This window comes from Schistocerca americana, chromosome 3, assembly GCF_021461395.2.
Source record: "Schistocerca americana isolate TAMUIC-IGC-003095 chromosome 3, iqSchAmer2.1, whole genome shotgun sequence".
Classification (NCBI taxonomy): Eukaryota; Metazoa; Arthropoda; class Insecta; order Orthoptera; family Acrididae; genus Schistocerca; species Schistocerca americana.
In genome coordinates this window covers 923231090-923251317 of record NC_060121.1, presented here as the reverse complement: position 1 = coordinate 923251317, position 20228 = coordinate 923231090, and the positions used below count along the sequence as shown (strand labels likewise).

Genomic DNA, 20228 nt, shown 5'->3' with positions numbered 1-20228 from the left:
ACATAACAAAATAAATTTTTTTAGAATTGAAATTTCATCATTTTTTTCACTTACTGTTGGCTGCATTTGTTGCTATAGGTACATTTTTCTTCACAAGTAAGACAAATTCTTTGCACAGCATACAAACCATACTTACAGGTGTATGAAACTCAAGAATTTTCCAAATCTATTAAAAAAATTAAAGAGACCTTTGGAGAGAAGAGAACCACTTGTATGAATATCAAGAGCTCAGATGGCAACCCAGTTCTAAGCAAAGAAGGGAAGGCAGAAAGGTGGAAGGAGTATATAGAGGGTTTATACAAGGGCGATGTACTTGAAGACAATATTATGGAAATGGAAGAGGATGTAGATGAAGATGAAATGGGAGATAAGATACTGGGTGAAGAGTTTGACAGAGCACTGAAAGACCTGAGTCGAAACAAGGCCCCGGGAGTAGACAACATTCCATTAGACCTACTGATGGCCTTGGGAGAGCCAGTCATGACAAAACTCTACCATCTGGTGAGCAAGATGTATGAGACAGGCGAAATACCCACAGACTTCAAGAAGAATATAATAATTCCAATCCCAAAGAAAGCAGGTGTTGACAGATGTGAAAATTACCGAACTATCAGTTTAATAAGTCACAGCTGCAAAATACTAACGCGAATTCTTTTCAGACGAATGGAAAAACTGGTAGAAGCGGACCTCGGGGAAGATCAGTTTGGATTCAGTAGAAATGTTGGAACACGTGAGGCAATACTAACCTTACGACTGATCTTAGAAGAAAGATTAAGAAAAGGCAAACCTACGTTTCTAGCATTTGTAGACTTAGAGAAAGCTTTTGACAACGTTAACTGGAATACTCTCTTTCAAATTCTGAAGTTGACAGGGGTAAAATACAGGGAGCGAAAGGCTATTTACAATTTGTACAGAAAGCAGATGGCAGTTATAAGAGTCGAGGGGCATGAAAGGGAAGCAGTGGTTGGGAAGGGAGTGAGACAGGGTTGTAGCTTATCCCCAATGTTATTCAATCTTTATATTGAGTAAGCAGTGAAGGAAAAAAAGAAACATTCGGACTAGGTTTTAAAATCCACGAAGAAGTAATAAAAACTTTGAGGTTTGCCGATGACATTGTAATTCTGTTAGAGAGAGCAATGGACTTGGAAGAGCTGTTGAATGGAATGGACAGTGTCTTGAAAGGAGGATATAAGATGAACATCAATAAAAGCAAAACGAGGATAATCGAATGTAGTCAAATTAAATCGGGTGATGCTGAGGGGATTAGATTAGGAAATGAGACACTTAAAGTAGTAAAGGAGTTTTGCTATTTGGGGAGTCAAATAACTGATGATGGTCGAAGTAGAGAGGATATAAAATGTAGACTGGCAGTGGCAAGGAAATCATTTCTGAAGAAGAGAAATTTGTTAACATCGAGTATAGATTTAAGTGTCAGGAAGGCGTTTCTGAAAGTATTTGTATGGAGTACAGCCATGTATGGAAGTGAAACATGGACGATAACCAGTTTGGACAAGAAGAGAATAGAAGCTTTCGAAATGTGGTGCTACAGAAGAATGCTGAAGATAAGGTGGGTAGATCACGTAACTAATGAGGAGGTATTGAATAGGATTGGGGAGAAGAGAAGTTTGTGGCACAACTTGACTAGATGAAGGGATCGGTTGGTAGGACATGTTTTGAGGCATCAAGGGATCACAAATTTAGCGTTGGAGGGCAGCGTGAAGGGTAAAAATCGTAGAGGGAGACCAAGAGATGAATACACTAAGCAGATTCAGAAGGATGTAGGTTGCAGTAGGTACTGGGAGATGAAGAAGCTTGCACAGGATAGAGTAGCATGGAGAGCTGCATCAAACCAGTCTCAGGACTGAAGACCACAACAACAACAACAACATTAAAAACTGTGGTAAAAATTGAGATAATTAACTAAAAAATTTGATTTTTTTCTAAACATAAAGTTTAAAACGTAACAGCTCATTCATTTTTTCATAAATTAAATAGATTCTAGAGTTCCAGACACCTGTAAGTATGGTTTGTATGCTGTGCAAAATTCATCGAACAGCCTCTCTTACTTATGAAGAAAAGTGTACCTATAGCAACAAATGCAGTCAATAGTATGTGAAAAAATGAAACTTCACATGTAAAAAAATTAGTTTTGTTATGTTTTTGAACTTCCACTGCTACTTGTGTGAATCTTGAATCCTTCCTGGTCATGCTGACAAAGTTTCATGAATTTGCTTGTAAAAGTATAGACAGTAGAAATTAAAATGTCCTCTGGTGCCTCTCCTGCTCCAAGTCGGCCCGTTTGACGTCCTACCCCCCTTAAAGGTGTCTGGATAGATATGGAGTTTCAGATGATGTCTGTGGATTTATGTAGAGGTTTTATATGCTCCATTAGTATTAAATTTTTATACGTGAGGGACGGAAGTTGGCAGCCAATAGCTATTCGATCACGTATAAGACTGCAGTCAAAAAACGATGGTAATAAAGGAGGAGAGGAGATGTCGAATCATGCAAGATGTGCCACACAAGCGTGGGTCGGAAACGCAAATGTTTTGAACAGTCGCCAGTGGTTCTACCCTGCATACCAGACCAAACATTGCGGTTGCACTACAAAAGGGTCAGATCAAGTTCAGCGGAGTTTAGGCCTCACGATGTCCTCAGACTAGATTTGGAATGTACAGTGAGCATTGTCGAATATGGTCAAGAACGCACTGCAAACTGTCTTTTTCGATGGCGTATTGTGTGGGAATCAACGCTTCAAGGAGAGTCGTTGTTCCATTGACGCCATTTGTACCACCCTCTGCGGTCCTTTCCAGTTGATTCTGAGCGGCGGTCTGTCTAAGATGCCACCCTTAAGAAAACTGCGTGATTTCAACGTTGAGCGTCGCATTTCTGACCTCCATCGGCGAGGCGGCAAAAGAAGAGGTGAAGTGTGGGTAAGGGAGGGAGTGACGAGCCTGTCGTTGTGTGTCACGTCCACGGTAGCGTTGGGCAGTATTACCCATATTTGGTGCCAGTGTGACGTCATTAACCCGCCTTACACATCACATGAACCTTTGAGCTGTGGTCTTTATTTCGCACTTGTCGACAAGCTGTTTCAAGCGTCTCTCAGGCCAAGCGTGACGTCGGAGGGAGCCACGCTTTCTGGCTATTACAGAGGATGGTTGTAGCCACTTCTGAGCCAAGTTTCAAACTTGTGTACCGCAATGGGAGACAGTTACGAAGTTTTAAAAAGTGATCATTTGTTTTTTTGCGCACTGTAGATGAATCACATCAAAACAATAAAGTATCCTGGCTTCTTCAAAACGAGGACTGAAGTTTTCCAGTGGAAGGGCATAATGTAGCAGGGTTCAATTCCACCTTTCTCCATCCGTAACCTTACGGTAGCTTCATCTCAGTAAACATGGCTGACATTTGGCGCCGAAAAATTTCCTGCGGAAAGGCAGTTCATTTCCCGCAAAGCGATTCAATGAGGGATGCCAAAAAACACAACCATGAAAAATCGATTTAAAGTGATTTAAGGTGAAAGAACCACCTACATTTATTTGTGTAGTAATATCTCCATTATGTTGATTTGTTGTAAGAGTGTTACGGACGTTTAATTCATCAACGTTGTCGTTCGTGTACAAAACTCTCCTCCACCAAATCTTTGAGTACTCTCCGTCCCGACACAATTTCTGAGTTGAAGTAAATCATGCTATTGAGACGGTTCTGAGAAGATTCGTATATGAAATAATCTCAAAACTCTTCCCGTGCTAAAACATCTTAAAACTGGAGCTTCAGTCGATAACCCCCAAACTTAAGCAGGAACAACTGGCTATTGTAATTATTGCTGTGTCTGCGTCTTAACCGGCTCTGTATTGATAGACGTTCGTTATCCTGATGTCAAACTGCCGGAGACGGTTTTCTACAAGTGCAAATGGGCGTCACTAGAAACGCACACATCGGCACAGTCTCTGGCACTGCATTGGTCGTATCAGAGAAACACGATTTCAAACGGAGGCTTACAGACAGTCGTCTTTCCAGCGCACCGATCGTGCGTGGAACAGCGTGGTTGATCTCCTATTAGAAGAGTCCTCCACCTCATACAGAAGATCACTTGCGTAGTATAGATGTTGATGTAAAGCACGGCATTTTGAGTAATTTATAGTAGTAACTGAACATAAACGCCAGTTAAACTGTATTTCTTTCGTAATACTTAAATGCTACATTAGGCAGTCGCAAGACCATTTCAATCCCTAATAAATCGCATGGTCCAATGCATCTTCATTCTCGTCGTATACCGAATCCACCGTCTTGTAGACTGTGACCTGTACATATTTATTTCTTATATTGTATTTGAAAAATATAATTCGTAGTATTTAACTGTCTCGTTCCGTATTACTATAGAAATAACAGTTGTAGTCTGGAGGAAATGCTAAGTGCAAGAGTTTGGAAACTACGGTACCTTTGCACTGATTTCTAACCACAAAAATCTGCTGCGTAATCGACCAAAGTCCCCACTGATTTCTGCAGATCAGCCTTTCTGTAAATTTCCCCCATTTTTGATAATATTAATAGTACAATATATTATATTATCAAATAACATATGAGTGAAAATATGATCTAGAATAAGAATTCCACTTTACGAGAAAACCCGCTACTCTTAACATTTAAATCCAACTAAAACTTGCTGTTTATTTAACAACGCACATGTGGATTAGTTAATGGAGCCACCGAGTTCTCTAATAAGGAATTACGTTTTTCCAGAAGGGTCTAAATGTATACACATTCTAGCATTAACAGAGTGCCATGCAGTGTCCATCAGCGTCACCGCCAATTTTCGTATACTAACAGAAAAGCATATTTTCCTCTTTTTACTTTGTTTGCCAACTTCTCACAACGCGAAATAGGAATTACGTAAATTAGCAACTTTTGGGCCAGTCACAATTCACCAAGTAAATGTTCAGTTGTTGTATAGTTGCGCAATGGGCTACGTTACCATTTACATCGCAACTTTCCACAGCATCTCAAATCATCTGTCGTTCATTTTAACACTTTCTGAAGTTTTAGCGTACATTTTGTGTGCTTTTAAGCCCGAGCACCAATACCTATTGTCATTTAATTTCATTCGCAGCGTTAAATTCGTCAGATAACTGGTAATGTAGTAAATATTAATTCTGCAGTACCATCCGTAGTTCTGCAAACACATACGCTCTGTCCGGGAACACAAAGATCCCGCTTTCAGGCGGCGGTAAAATCATTTATTGATGGGTAGCATTGCTGAAAGCATAGTTCTATGAAATTCTCCCAATAATTTGTAACGACCATATAGATCTTAACAGTCAAATAGATTTGAGCAGCGCATGCTAGAGAGCACAACCAATATTATGTGTTGTTTATGAAAAAACCTTAGGCGCACGTTGTTTACAAGAAAGCAAAAACATTTCTGACGGACAAGCAGATACGATTTCAGAGGTTTTCCCTAGTACATATTTTCGAGACAGGTTGGTGATGATATTTTCTGGACAGTATTTCGACGTTTGACCTTGTCTGGGTGTAGTCCAGCACTTTACCTCCAGGGATTACAATCAGATCCAAATTAAACAGAAACGATAGTGTAGAAAGTCCTGCAGGACAGGCGAAGCAAACAGAATACTTAGGACGTGAGACAGAGTCACTCAAGAATCAACTTACACAAAGTTCTTACGTCATCTTCTACAGCATTTCTATGGAATATAGGCTCCTTGTAAGATAGAATTGACAGAAAACGTTGTGAAAGTTAGAAGAAGAGCGTGTTCGTTTTGTGGTATAGCTAAAGGTGGGAGAGCATTTCATGGATGTGATAAGCAAATTATGACTTAAACCACTGAAAGAAGTAAGTGTTCCACTGCGGCGAAATCTTTTCTCGAAATTTCAATGAACGATCTCCTCCAACTACGAAATCATTTTGTTGCCCCACCCGTCCCAGCTACACAGTGAAGAATGACTCTCGCTATAAAATTAGAGAATTTAGAGTTCGCACGGACATATTTAGGTTTTCATTCTTCCCCACGAGATATTCTAGGGTTCAACGACAGAGATACGATATGAAAATGGGCATTGCACCAACCGTCAAGCGCTTAAGTTCGTGTTGAGGAATAATCATGTAGATGTAGAAGCTGTTAATTACTATATCACTCTTCCAGATATTGTGCAGAATCATCGGCCTTCTGAGTGAATATTAGTTGCGCAAAACAGACCGAAAGCAAGAGGTTACTATGGCAACATTCCATATGTACGTAGCCTGTTGACTGCTCCAGCTTACTGCTTCTGCTCACTTCTTTTTGTTGCTTCATTTTCATTATTTCGCAGCTTCCTTCTCGTTAAATTGCAGTTTATTTTCCGTTTTAAAGTGTAGCTGTATTATTTGCTGGTGGAGATGTACTGCGTTGTTTCTTATTTCTGTTACACTCAACTGGCATGATAGTGTCTAATGTAGCAGTACATTATTTGAATAATACAGTTTTCTTTTCACTACAATATCTTTTGTGGTCTGGAAGTCGAAAGTTGATTTACAGATTTTTTTTTTTCCTACTGCATGCTTGATTAAATTTTCTGCATTTTAGTGTCTAATATATTTTTCCTTTGGAGTGTTACTGTTTTATTTTAGCTCTCATTAATTTGTAACTCAACTTGTAATTGATTTATCTTTTCTAACTTTCGTGTAGTATTGAAATGATCTTTCTTTTCAATACTTACTATTCTTTAAAGATGAAGAAGTGGTAGTCCTCTTTCGTCGTATAGAGAAGTGCGCGTATAATCTCAGGAGTAATGTAAGTCCTTATATCACAAATATCGTAACTCAGCGGCAGTTCATTTCAATATACGTAAATGGAGCACAGCATTGCGAAAAATAAAAAACCGCAGGACTGTCAGTAATGACATTTCCCAGGATATCATTCAGATAGGCTGCAATAATAGCGCTGTCTGGAGGATAATAATACAAATTTCAAGAACATTCAAATAAAGTGAGAACCTTTTTCTTCCCGGAACTGTGGCGAACTGGCTTCGAACCGCATCGATCGCTCATACGTGGACGCGAATCTACCACTTCTGCTGTAACTGGAGGGACACATTCGAATAAAGTCAATCCTTAAAATGCTCGTTATTGTTATTTTCACGAATTCTTAAACAGCATCGTGAAGTAGCTAAGATTTTTGCGTAATGTATCAATGTCTTCACTCGTGTCCCGTTGAAGATGCCTTAGGTGGAGAGGTGGCGAAACGACTCGAAATGGACTTTTTGGCGACTTCAGTTTTATATTTTCGTAATCTCGGTAAAAGTCTGCTGATGTTCATCTTACCATATCGAGGCATAGCCAAAGACAACGTATCCCAATTATTATTACTTCCACTAAGTAAATGATGGTCTTTGACATAACGACGCTTGATAATCAATTCAGTTCTCCGTCATTCTGTGTTTAATTACGCTGCTATGCAAAATTTAGGGACGAAAGTAGCTTTCGCATGATATGTCACTGTTATGTATAATGGACAGTCAAATGTAAACGAGAGAGACGAAAAAAGTAAGAAAACTGTCAGTTATTTCAAAAGCAGTCGCCATAACTGTTAATACATCTATTCCAGTGTGGGCCTTCATGGAAAAATATTTGCAGTTCCCTGAGGAACCATGATTACCCCCAGACGTGCACCTCTACCTCCGAAACAAATCGACAGCCACGAATTTCTTCAGGGCTCCAAAATTATCCAAACCACATGTGGAAGGATCGGGACCGTATGGAGAATGTATAAGGACTTCCAGTGAAACTTCTGCAGCCTAGTGGAAACGTGGAAACATGAGGGTACTCCAGAATCACTACTCAAACCGAATCTTCTTTCAAAAGAGCACGCTGCTCCTCGTTGGACCAGTCTCTTTGCTCTTGGCACCATCCCTAACGATGACGCCAATGTGTGGTTGTCAACGGAACACAATGTACTGGTCTTCAGGCAAAGACACCACCCCCATGCAGTCGCCGAGCCACTGTGGAGCATGAGACGGCGTATCTTGCAGTCCCCTTAAATGTTGTTACAATTGTACCCGCTGTTTGACGTGTGTTCCTTCTTGTCTTTTGCACAGTGAATCGGTCATCTGTTGCTGTAGTAGACCGTGGTCACCCACCTCCTCTCCTTCTGGCAGCAGTGACTGTGGTCTGGAACGCTAGCCATGAGCGTCAAACAATGCTGTGAGTAATACCAAAGTCCTTGGCCATACTCGTCCCAGCTGGTCCTTCTTACAGTTTCCCGACGGCTCTTTCGGTTGTGAAGTCGTCCAGGTGTTGTCACGCGGCAATGTTGTAATTAAGAACTGACTGACATACTCTGTCTTTTCCAGTTCCTTCAATTGACTCATGTTACCGAGGCAGCCCCATTTAACACGATAATCAAGCTGGCCTCACGCCATCTGTCTTCCAGCCAGGGAGACCTCTGGCAACATTCACCAGCGCTTACACACGTTTCCACCAATAAGTTGACATATTACGTTGCTTGATCTACCTTGTCCTCAAGTCTTGGAGAACAGTGTAGTTTTCATAATTGTTATTAGTCTCGCGATTTCAATCTTTGAACTAAATAAGCTGACATTTCATCAGACAATGTGGTCCTCATTCAGAGGAGTGCAGTAGGAATCACGTGGTCCAGGTATGAGCCAATCGACGGGCTCAGGCAGTGTGCTAAACAGAGCGCCATCGAGGCACCGACCCACGCATCTGTTGCAGGACGCTTGCCGCCAGCAGGAGCACAATGTGGTCATCCTGGTTGAGTTCGCCGTACAGCTGATGACCATTCTCGACCAGATCAACAGGGAGTCCTTCCAGAGGTTCAAGCTCAGAATAGGTAAGTCGCCACATCTCCCTAGTCTTACATTCTTTTTCCCCATCAGGCTTCATATTCAAAATACAAAGGGCGTTCAGTAATTAATGCGACACTTTTTTTCTCGCGGCCAGTTTGATTTGAAAGAATGCGTAATTTGTTGTGGGACATTGTGGAATATTCTCGGTTCAGACATTATAGTTTCATGACGTTCCGATAGGTGGTAACGCTATACCTAGCCTTCAAAATGAGTCTGTAATAGAGGTGCATTCAAAGCAGAGAGCTGTCATTCACTTCTTTTGGTGGAAGTCGAGAGAATCGCAGATATCTGTAGGAATGTCTGTGGAAACCTGACAGTGAACAAAAGCATGGTGAGTCGTTGGGCGAGGCGTCTGTCAAGATACCCCGCGTGCCGACCGGCGGCACACAGCTGTGACTCCTGCCACGCTGGAGCGTGCGGACACACTCATTCAGGGTGTAGGACGGATCACAGTCAAATACTCGTTCAAAACTGGACGTCTCTGTTAGAAGTGTTGACACATTCATCCACCAGCTGGGGTACTCAAAGGTGCGTGCCCGCTGAGCTCCCGCTTCTTCCGTTTTCCATCTGTTTGGCCCAGTGAAGCATGCCCTCCCCGTGGGAAGCAATACGTGGATGATGGGAGGTTACTGATGCAGCAAGAAGAACGGTACTGTGCGGGTATACAGCTTCCTCCCCCCCCCCCCTCCCCCCCGCCATCCACTCCGAGTAACCAAGTAAGGTGGCGTGACGCCGTCGCATTGACCGGAGATTTTGTTAAAAAATAAGGCTTTGTAGCCCAAAAGAGTGAGAATAGTGTGGTGTATAGGAATACTGAAAAAAAGTGTTGCATTACTTATTGAAAGCCCGTCGTAGTGATAGCGAAAGACGCTGTTGCCTACAGCAGACCGTAGCTAAGTGGCAGATGACTGACGATTGGTGCAGCCGCTTTCAGTTGACCCAGAACCTAATTAAATGTCACAAACTGTCTATTAACACGAGGACAACGCCATTAATGTCCGATTAGGCTGTTGGAGATAAATCACTATGAACAGCAACAACCGCAAAATATCTTGTATTAATCGTGTGGATTGACCCAAAGTGGAAACCTTGTAAGGAGCATGCAGTGTCCAGGACGTCGTTTTATTCCGAGGTAACTCTAGCTGTTAACCTAACCTTTACTGAAAAATGATCTTTCACCGAAACCAGTCACTTACTAAAATATGTTCTCAACAGTACCTTCCAGTGTTACGTTATTCGGTTCCTAAAACTGCTAGTTAAGGATTTATACTTTCTCCGACATCATTAGTTGTCGAACTTCCTGGCAGATCAAAACTGTGTGCCGGACCGAGACTCGAACTCCAGACCTTTGCATTTCGCGGGCAAGTGCTCTACCAACTGAGCTACCCAAGCACGACTCACGCCCCGTCCTCACAGCTTTACTTCTGCCAGTATCTCATCTCCTACCTTCCAAACTTTACAGAAGCTCTTCTGCGAACCTTGCAGAACTAGAACTCCTGTAAGAAAGGATATTGCGGAGACATGGCTTAGCCACAGCCTGGGGGATGTTTCCAGAATGAGATTTTCACTTTGCAGCGGAGTGTGCGCTGATATGAAACTTCCTGGCAGATCAAAACTGTGTGCCGGACAGAGACTCGCACACTCCGCTGCTGAGTGAAAATCTCATTCTGGAAACACACCCCAGGCTGTGGCTAGGCCATGTCTCCACAATATCCTTTCTTTCAGGAGTGCTAGTTCTGCAAAGTTCGCAGGAGAGCTTCTGTAAAGTTTGGAAGTTGGGAGACGAGGTACTGGCAGAAGTAAAGCTGTGAGGACGGGGCGTGAGTCGTGCTAGGGTAGCTGAGTTGGTAGAGCACTTGCCCGCGAAAGGCAAAGGTCCGGAGTTCGAGTCTCGGTCCGGCACACAGTTTTGATCTGCCAGGAAGTTTCATATCAGTGCACACTCCGCTGCAGAGTGAAAATCTCATTCTGGGATCATTAGTTGTCCATTATACACTCATGCTCATAAGTTAAGGATAATTCTGATACGTGGTGAAACAACGCTCTGGTGGGCGGTTTGTGGGTTTAAATCACCTCGGGTGCATTTGACCTGCGGTCGTCGCACGGTGCCTCAGGCAGCAGTCCACATACACAGAGGTGTGTTCAAATGGCTCTGAGCACTAGGGACTTAACAGCTGAGGTCATCAGTCTCCTTGAACTTAGAACTACTTAAATCTAACTAACCTAAGGACATGACACACATCCATGCCCGAGGTAGGATTCGAAACTGCACAGAGGTGTGTTAATGCATGTCAGAGTACGGTGCAGCGAGTAAGTGTGCAGACGTTTCCAGACGTGCTAATGGTGACTGTGTTGAAATGGCTCAAAGAACACATATTGCTGACGTTATGAGGGGTAAAATACTGGGACGACTGGAGGCTGGTCAAACAAAACAGGTCGTAGCACGGGCCCTCCGTGTGACACAAAGTGTGATCTCAAGATTATGGCAACGATTCAAGCAGACAGGTAACGTGTCCAGGAGCTACAGTACGGGACGTCCACAGTGTACAACACCGCAAGAAGACCGATATCCCACCATCAGTGCCCGCAGACGGCCACGGAGCACTGCAGGTAGCCTTGCTCGGGACCGTACCGCAGCCACTGTAACTGTTATCTCCAGACACACAGTCTAAAGACGGCTGAACACACTTGGTTTATTCGCCCCGAGACCTGCTAGGTGCATTCCACTGACCCCTGGTCACAAGAGAACCCGTAAAGCCTGGTGTTAAGAACACAGTACATGGTCATTGGAACAGTGGTGCCAGGTTATGTTGACAAACGAGTCCAACTATAGTCTGAACAGTGATTCTCGCCGGGTATTCATCTGGCGTGAACCAGGAACCAGATACGAACTCCTTAATGTCCTTGAAAGGGACCTGTGTGGAGGTCGTGGTTTGATGGTGTGGGGTGCACGTACACCCCTACGTGTCTCTGACAGAGGAACTGCAACAGGTCAGGTGTATCGGGACGTCATTTTGCAGAAGTATGCCCGCCTTTTGACGGGTGCAGTGAATCCCACCTTCCTCCTGATGGATGATAACGCACGGCCCCACCGAGCTGGCATCGTGGAGTAGTACCTTGAAACAGCAGATATCAGGCCCGCCTGTTCTCCAGACCTAAACCCCATCGAGCACGTCTGGGATGCTCTCGATCGACGTATCGCTGCACGTCTTCAAACCCCTACGACACTTCAGGAGCTCCGACAGGCGCTGCTGCAAGAACGGGAGGCTATACCCCAGCAGCTGCTCGACCACGTGATCCAGAGTATGCCAACTCGTTGTGCGGCCTGTGTACGTGTGCATGGTGATCATATCCCATATTGATGTCGGGGTACATGCGCAGGAAACAGTGGCGTTTTTATCTCCAATACCGTGGACTTACAGATCTGTGTCGTGTGTGTTCCCTATATGCCTATGCTATTGGCGCCAATTTTGTGTAGTGCCACGTTGTGTGGCCCCACATTCTGCAATTATCCTTAATTTATGGTGGTGGTGGTGGTGGTTGTTTGGATGTTTAAGTGGGACTAAACAGCGAAGGTCATCAGGCCCCCTTAATTTATGAGCATGAGTGTAGTAGCGAAGTAATTTCATTGCCCGATTATCTCATGCAGTTCTGTAGTAGATAATTTCTTCAACATGTATGTAACGCTCGAGTAATAATACGGAAATCAGATTTTATGTACCCCAAGTTTATTTCAGTTATGACTTTTTGTCGAATTTTCTGCTGTTCACGTTCAGACCGTTCAGAGCCGGAGGTTTGTTTGAACAGCGCAGTGACTCTGGGGTTGTAGCAGGTGGTATGTCCTTGCCTACTTTTACATTAGAAATGACTTACTAGCAAATTACTGGTGGGGCTTACTGTTTGATGTAGTCGTCAACCACGGCGCGTCTTGGCATTTTTCACGTTAACAAATCTGTGCCACAGGTGACTTCTGGACTTTTAGCGTGGTACTCGTGCACTCAGCCACCGAGACACACGCACACAGTTATGTATAACGATAATATTACTAGTGTAAGTAAGTCATACAGGGTCCAGGCACATTAATGTGACCCCCGCGTTCCTCGACGTCAACGTGCAGTAACCACTCACTGACGGCAAGTGGCAGCACTAGCAGTGGAGGGTATATATAAAGCCTATCGGGAGGACGCGGACAAAAAAATGGGTCAGATGGCTCTAAGCACTATGGGACTTAACATCTGAGGTCATCAGCCCCCTAAACTTACAACTACTTAATCCTATGGACATCACACACATCCAAGCCCGAGGCATGATTCCCACCTGCGACCTAGCAGCAGCGCGGTGCCGGACTGAAGCGCACAGAACCTCTCGATCACAGCGGCTGGCGACGCGGATAACAGTGCAGTTGATCGATTTATCCGACGTCCAAAAGGGCACAATCATTGGCTTTCGAGCCAAGGATTGTTTCATTTCTCAAACGGCTAAGTCTGTAAACTGTTGGCGGTTCGCGTGGTTAAAGTACACTGTGCGTGGCAAAATGGCGCTATCAAAACTGGCGCCAAGGCAACTATGGTGCAGCAGGGACCATAGGTGACAGGAGCGAACACGGATGCGGAGATTTGTACGGGCGATTAGATGAGCAACTGTTGAGTAACTGACTGCCCAGATGAACCAAGAGGCTACTGACAGTGTCTCCTCGACAACTGACTGCAGCTCGTGGTCTAGTGGCTAGCGTTACTGCCTCTGGATCACGGGGTCCCAGGTTCAGTTCCCGGCCTGGTTAGAGATTTTCTCTGCCCCAGGAATGGGTGTTTGTGTTGTCCTTATCATTTCATCATCATCATCATTCGTGACAATGGCTAAATGGGGCTTTGTACAGGCGCTGATGACCGCGCAGTTGAGCGTTCCACAAGCCAAACGTCATCATCATCCTCGACAACCATTCACCGAACGTTACTGTGTGTGAACCTTACTGTGTGTGAACCTTACTGTATATGAGCCTCTGCAGAAGGGACCTGGATCCTGGACCCATGTTGACTGCTGCTCATCGGCAGCGAGTGCTGGAATTTGCACGCCAGCACTGCAACTGTCGTCCTCTGAGAGGCGACAGGGGGCCTTTTCCAGATGACCGTGTCCACCACTACGTAAAACTGATTTTCCCTCAGCACCATCTCATGTACAAGGAGGACAATGGTATGTGTTGCACGGCTCCCTGTGCACGTTTGTAGTTCAAAGAGCATCAGGATGAGTTTACCATAGTCAGTTGACCATCAAACCCCTCGGATTTGAACCCAGTCGAGAATCCGTTGGACCACCTCGATCGGGCTGTTCGTGTCATGAATCCTCAACCGTGAAACCTAGCGGGGCTGGCCACGGCACTGCAGTCAACTTGTCTCCACGTCCCTGTCGGTACGTTCCTGAACCTCAAGAATGGTTCAAACGGCTCTGAGCACTATGGGACTTAACATCTCAGGTTATCAGGCCCCTAGAACTTAGAACTAATTAAATCTAACCAACCTAAGGACATCACACACGTCCAAGCCCGAGGCAGGATTCAAACCTGCGACCGAAGTAGTCGCGGTTTGAACCTCGCTGAGACTCTTCCAGCATGTCCGCGCTGCAATAGGTGGTTATCCAGGCTTTTGACGGGTGGTCACATTGGTGTTGCTCTTTCATTAAATGTTAGTGGTATCATCTAATACGGGAGGACGACGGTTCAATCCCGCGTCCGGCCATCCTGATTTAGGTTTTCCGTGATTTCCCTAAATCGCTCCAGGCAAATGCCGGGATGGTTCCTTTCAAAGGGCACGGCCTTCCCTAATCCGATGAGACCGATGACCTCGCTGTCTGGTCTCCTTCCCCAAAAACAACCAACCAACCAACCAACCATCATCTAATGAAGCAGCAACAAGCGTCATACTGATGTCGCACAGTAATCCTTTCCCTAGCATTACTATAAAAACAGATTGTGTTGTCTGAGACGTGCATAGCTCAGTAGTTTATGTGTGTTGTGGTGTGCCGCAGGTCTGAACCACGGACCAGTGATCGCAGGCGTGGTGGGCGCTCAGAAGCCGCAGTACGACATCTGGGGCAACACCGTCAACGTCGCCTCCCGCATGGACAGCTGCGGCATCATGGGCCGCATACAGGCAAGTAGCGCAACCGTCGGAGGGCTGCACAGTGCCAGCTCAAGCTGTGGTGTCTCAAACAGAATTAACTCATCCATGGCAACCGATACGACAGTCAGGTAGGCGCAGTATTTCTTGACTTCGGAAAAATATTTTATTGGGTACGACGCCAAAACTTTTTAACGGAAGAACGATCGTTTAAGGTGTGAAAAAAAGGGGGATTGGACTAGGGTTTACTGGTAGGGAAGTAGCAACATGTTACCTTTGATACAGTATAATCGACAGACTTAGAAATAACTTCAGGTCTGCATTAGTGAAGTTTGATCTTTGCTGTATGTTTTGTATATTATTGACATGGTATAAATATTAATAGGAATCTGAGACATTTCGCAATTTAGGCAGTTATTGCTACTGAAGTACAATAAAAGAAGGTTGCACAGATATTCAGCCAAATATTGATAAGATTTCAGATTTGCACGAAGACTGGCTCTGCGCTTAGCAAACCACGGAAAAGAGCATCCAGTGATTACAACATCAATAACTCACAATTGGAATTAGTCAGCTCATGTAAACACATGGATGTAACAATTTGTAGGGATGTGCAAGGGAATTTTCACGTGTGCTCAGTCGTAGGTAAAACAGGTGGCAGACCTTGGTTGGTTGTAAAATGCAGCCGCACAGAGACGAGATTCCTTACAGACCAGGGTGCCAATGTGATTTACCCGGATCAATACCCAACAATAATTTCTTGACTATGGGACTGACTTCACTTAGTGAGAATATTGTGGTTCACACAATCGTCTTAACAATTAACAATAATTTTTCATTTATTTATTCTCCTATATCAGAGTAAACTAATGTACTGTTTAATTTAGATCTATGTTAAGTAATCTGAAGTACCAGGTGTTTCAAAAAGAATCTTTCGATTTCACAAGATTCCATCTTGTAAATGAATGAAGATGGAAGCTTGGGGAGTATTTTAACCTACGCACAGAAGAACAAAGTGTTCATTTACATTCCGATCTTACAAGAATATATCTCTTACGTGTTTGCACATACAACCTTGTTGTACATGTATATATGCATACATACTCCGCAAACCACCGTACGGTGCGTGGCAAAGATTACCTGTACCACTACTAGTCACTTCCTTTCCTGTTCCGCTCGCAAATAGACCGAGGGAAGAACAACTGTTTCTCAGCCCTAATTTCTCGAACCTTATCTTCGTGGTCCTTACGCGCAGTGTATATTGCTGGCAGTAGAATCGTTTCCGAGAGCTTCAGATGCCTTTTCTCTAAATTTTCTCAATGGTGTTCCTCGAAAATAACGTCGCCTTCTCTCCAGGGATTCCCATTTAAGTTCCCGAAGCATTTCGGTATCATTTACGTATTGTTCGAACCTATCGGTAACAAATGTAGCAGCCCTCCTCTGACATGCTTCGATATGTTCCTTCAATCCGAGCTGATACGGATCTCAAACACTCGAGCAGTATTTAAGAATACGTCACACCAGCGCCGTATATGCGCTCTCCTTTACAGGTGAACCACTCTTTCCTAAAATTCCCAATACACCAAATTCGATCATTCGCCTTCCCTACCGCAGCTCTCACATGCTCATTTCATTTCATATCACTTTGCAACGTGACGCCGAGATATAGAAACTACTGCTATAACCGAAAATTACAGGTTTGTTTTTTCTATTCATCCGCATTAACTTACATCCTTTCACATTTAGAGCTAACCGTCATTCGCCACATCAACTAGAAACTTTGTCCTCTAGTATCACCGAGCGAGGTGGCGCAGTGGTTAGAACACTGGACTCGCATTCGGGAGGACGACGGTTCAATCCCGTCTCCGGCCATCCTGATTTAGGTTTTCAGGCAAATGCCGGGATGGTTCCTTTGAAAGGGCACGGCCGATTTCCTTCCCCATCCTTCCCTCACCCGAGCTTGCGCTCCGTCTCTAATGACCTCGTTGTCGACGGGACGTTACACACTAATCTCCTCCTCCTCCTCTTGTATCTTCCTACAGACACTCAACATCTACATCTTACCATACACCACAGAATTATCAGCAAACAACCGCAGATTACCGCCCCCCACCCTCCCTGGCCCCCAAATCATTTATTTATACGGAGAACAACAGCGGTCCTATCACACTTCCCTGGGACGCTCCTGACGATACCCTTGTCTGTAATGAACATTCGTCGTCGAGGACAACATAATGGGCTCTATTACTTAAGAGGTCTTCGAGGCAGTCACATACCTGTGAACTTATTCCATAGGCTCGTATCTTCATTAACAGCCTGCACTGTGGCACCGTGTCAAATACACTACTGGCCATTAAAATTGCTACACCACGAAGATGACGCGCTACAGACGCGAAATTTAACCGACACGAAGGAAATGCTGTGATATGCAAATGATTAGCTTTTCATAGCGTTTACACAAGGTTGGCGCCGGTGGCGACACCTACAACGTGCTGACGTGAGGAAAGTTTCCAACCGATTTGTCATACACAAACAGCAGTTGACCGGCGTTGTCTGGTGAAACGTTGTTGTAATGCCTTGTGTAAGGAGGAGAAATGCGTACCATCACGTTTCAGACTTTAATAAAAGTCGGATTGTAGCCTATCACGATTGCTGTTTATCGTATCGCGACATTGCTGCTGGCGTTGGTCGAAATCCAATGACTGTTTGCTGAATACGGAATCGGTGGGTTCAGGAGGGTAATACGAAACGCCGTTCTGGATCCCAATGGCCTCGTATCACTAGCAGTCGAGATGACAGGCATCTTATCCGTATGGCTGTAACGGATCGTGCAGCCACGTCTCGATCCCTGAGTCAACTGATGGGGACGTTTGCAAGACAACAACCATCTGCACGAACAGTTCGACGACGTTTGCAACAGCACGGACTATGAGCTCGGAGACCACGGCTGCGGTTACCCTTGACGCTGCGTCACAGACAGGAGCGCCTGCGCTGGTGTACTCAACGATGAACCTGGGTGCACGAATGGCAAAACGTCATTTTTTCAGATGAATCCATGTTCTGTTTAAATCATCATGATGGTCGTCGCATTCGTGTTTGGCAACATCGCGGTGAACGCACATTGGAAGCGTGTATTCGTCATCGCTATACTGGCGTATCAACCGGCGTAATGGTATGGGGTGCCATTGGTTACATGTCTCGGTCACCTCTTGTTCGCATTGACGGCACTTTGAACAGTGGACGCTACATTTCAGATGTGTTACGACCCGTGGCTCTAACCTTCATTCGATCCCTGCGAAACCCTACATTTCAGCAGGATAATGCACGACCGCATGTTACAGGTCCTGTACGGGCCTTTCTGGATACAGAAAATGGTCGGCGAGCAACTGGCTCGTCACAATACGCCAGTCACTACTCCTGATGAACTGTGGTATTGTATAGAAGCTGCATGGGCAGCTGTACCTGTACACTCCATCCAAGCTCTGTTTGACCCAGACCGTCATTACGGCCAGAGGTGGTTGTTCTGGGTGCTGATTTCTCAGGATCTATGCACCCAAATCGCGTGAAAATTTAATCACGTGTCAGTTCTAGTATAATATATTTGTCCAACGAATACCCGTCTATCATCTGCATTTCTTCTTGGTGTAGCAATTTTAATGTCCAGTAGTGTACTTTCCGGAAACCTAGAAACATGGAATCTGCCGGCTGCCCTTCATCCATAGTTCCCAGTAATCAACTGAGAAAAGGACAAGCTGACTTTCGCACAAGCGATACTTTCTAAAACCATGCTGATTCGTGCACGTAAGCGTCTCAATCTCAAGAAAGTTTATTATATTCGAACTGCGAATATGTTCAAGGATTCTGCAGCAAAGAGAAGTTTGGGATATTGGTCTGTAGTTTCGTCGGTCCATTCTTTTACCCTTCCTAGATACGGGAGTCACCTGCGTCTCTTCCGAGTCGTTTGGGGCTTTGTGATGGGCGAGAGATTCACGATAAACGCAAGCGAGGTAAGGAGCCAATGCTGTAAAGTGCTGTTTGTTAAATCGAACTGGGAATCCATCCGGACCTGGTGATTTATTTTTCTTCAAATCTTTCAGTTGTTTCTGTACGCCAATGGTGCTTATTACTATGTCGTCTATATGGGTGTCTGTCCAATGGTCACGTGACGATATGTTTGTACTATTCTCCTGTGTGAACGATTTCTTCAACGGCTTTGGTTTTTTTGTCGTCAACTACCACTCCAGATTAGTCAATAAGGGACTTAGACCCGCTTAGCGAGTTTACATATGCTAATAATTTTCTCGGCTTCTCTGACAGATTTTTGTTAAGGTGTGCGGGGGTACTTGTACACTTCTCGCATAGATCTTTTCACAGACACACGAATCTGTGCTAACCTATCCATGTCCTCATTTGTGCTGATTGCAGCTACGTTTAGAGTCTCATTTTCATTCACCTTGCCGTGTGCCCTTCACTGAAAACACAAGAAACATCCAGTCAATAGTTACAGTTGTCCCATAGTTCTTCGAGCTGCTGTTACTATGCGGTGACGCATTTCTTCAAAGTTGCTGGAAGAGGAGGAACGCAGACAGAATATTTCACAAACGTCCAGAAAAAATTCACGTACTGTAATATGAGCCGATGTTTGTGGTCGATGGCGCAGTGTCAGATCCTTACGACCATCACGCTGGAGAAGGTGCCTCATTCTCGACGACAAAAAGCCACACAGTTGTAACGTCACTACACCTGTTGAAGCGGAAAACGCAAAACGCCTATTGTCGCTGTTTTATCGCCATCTCGACACGGCTCACGTTGAGTAATGATTGACAGACTGAAAGAACTGGCTGCACCAGGGAGATCCTACAGACAACCACATGGATAGGCAATTTGATACATCTCGTGCCAAAACAAACTGTTAGTTGCCATGCCCCAGTTAAAATTCGCTCCAAGTTCCTATCTTCATTTATGTGTGATGTATACAGGATGTTCCGAAATTATTGGCTGGTTCAAATGGCTCTGAGCACTATGGGACTTAACATCTATGGTCATCAGTCCCCTAGAACTTAGAACTACTTAAACCTAACTAACCTAAGGACATCACACAACACCCAGTCCGAAATTATTCGTCCAAATTACACTACTGGACATTAAAATTGCTACACCACGAAGATGACCTTCTACAGACGCGAAATTTAACCGACAGAAAGAAGATGCTGTGATATGAAAATGATTAGCTTTTCAGAGCATTCACAC

The 20228-nt window shown here is 44.4% G+C and overlaps 1 protein-coding gene across 2 annotated transcripts in view; it reads left to right on the top strand.

The window, feature by feature from the left end:
* The window catches only part of LOC124606332 (adenylate cyclase type 2), a 338520-nt gene that overhangs the window by 309408 nt on the left and 8884 nt on the right, over window positions 1-20228 (top strand). For both annotated transcript variants that reach the window (XM_047138315.1, XM_047138314.1), the window contains 2 exons: window positions 8732-8849; window positions 14887-15011. In XM_047138315.1, the coding sequence (XP_046994271.1) occupies window positions 8732-8849; window positions 14887-15011 (243 nt within the window). The remainder of the gene's footprint in view (window positions 1-8731; window positions 8850-14886; window positions 15012-20228) is intronic.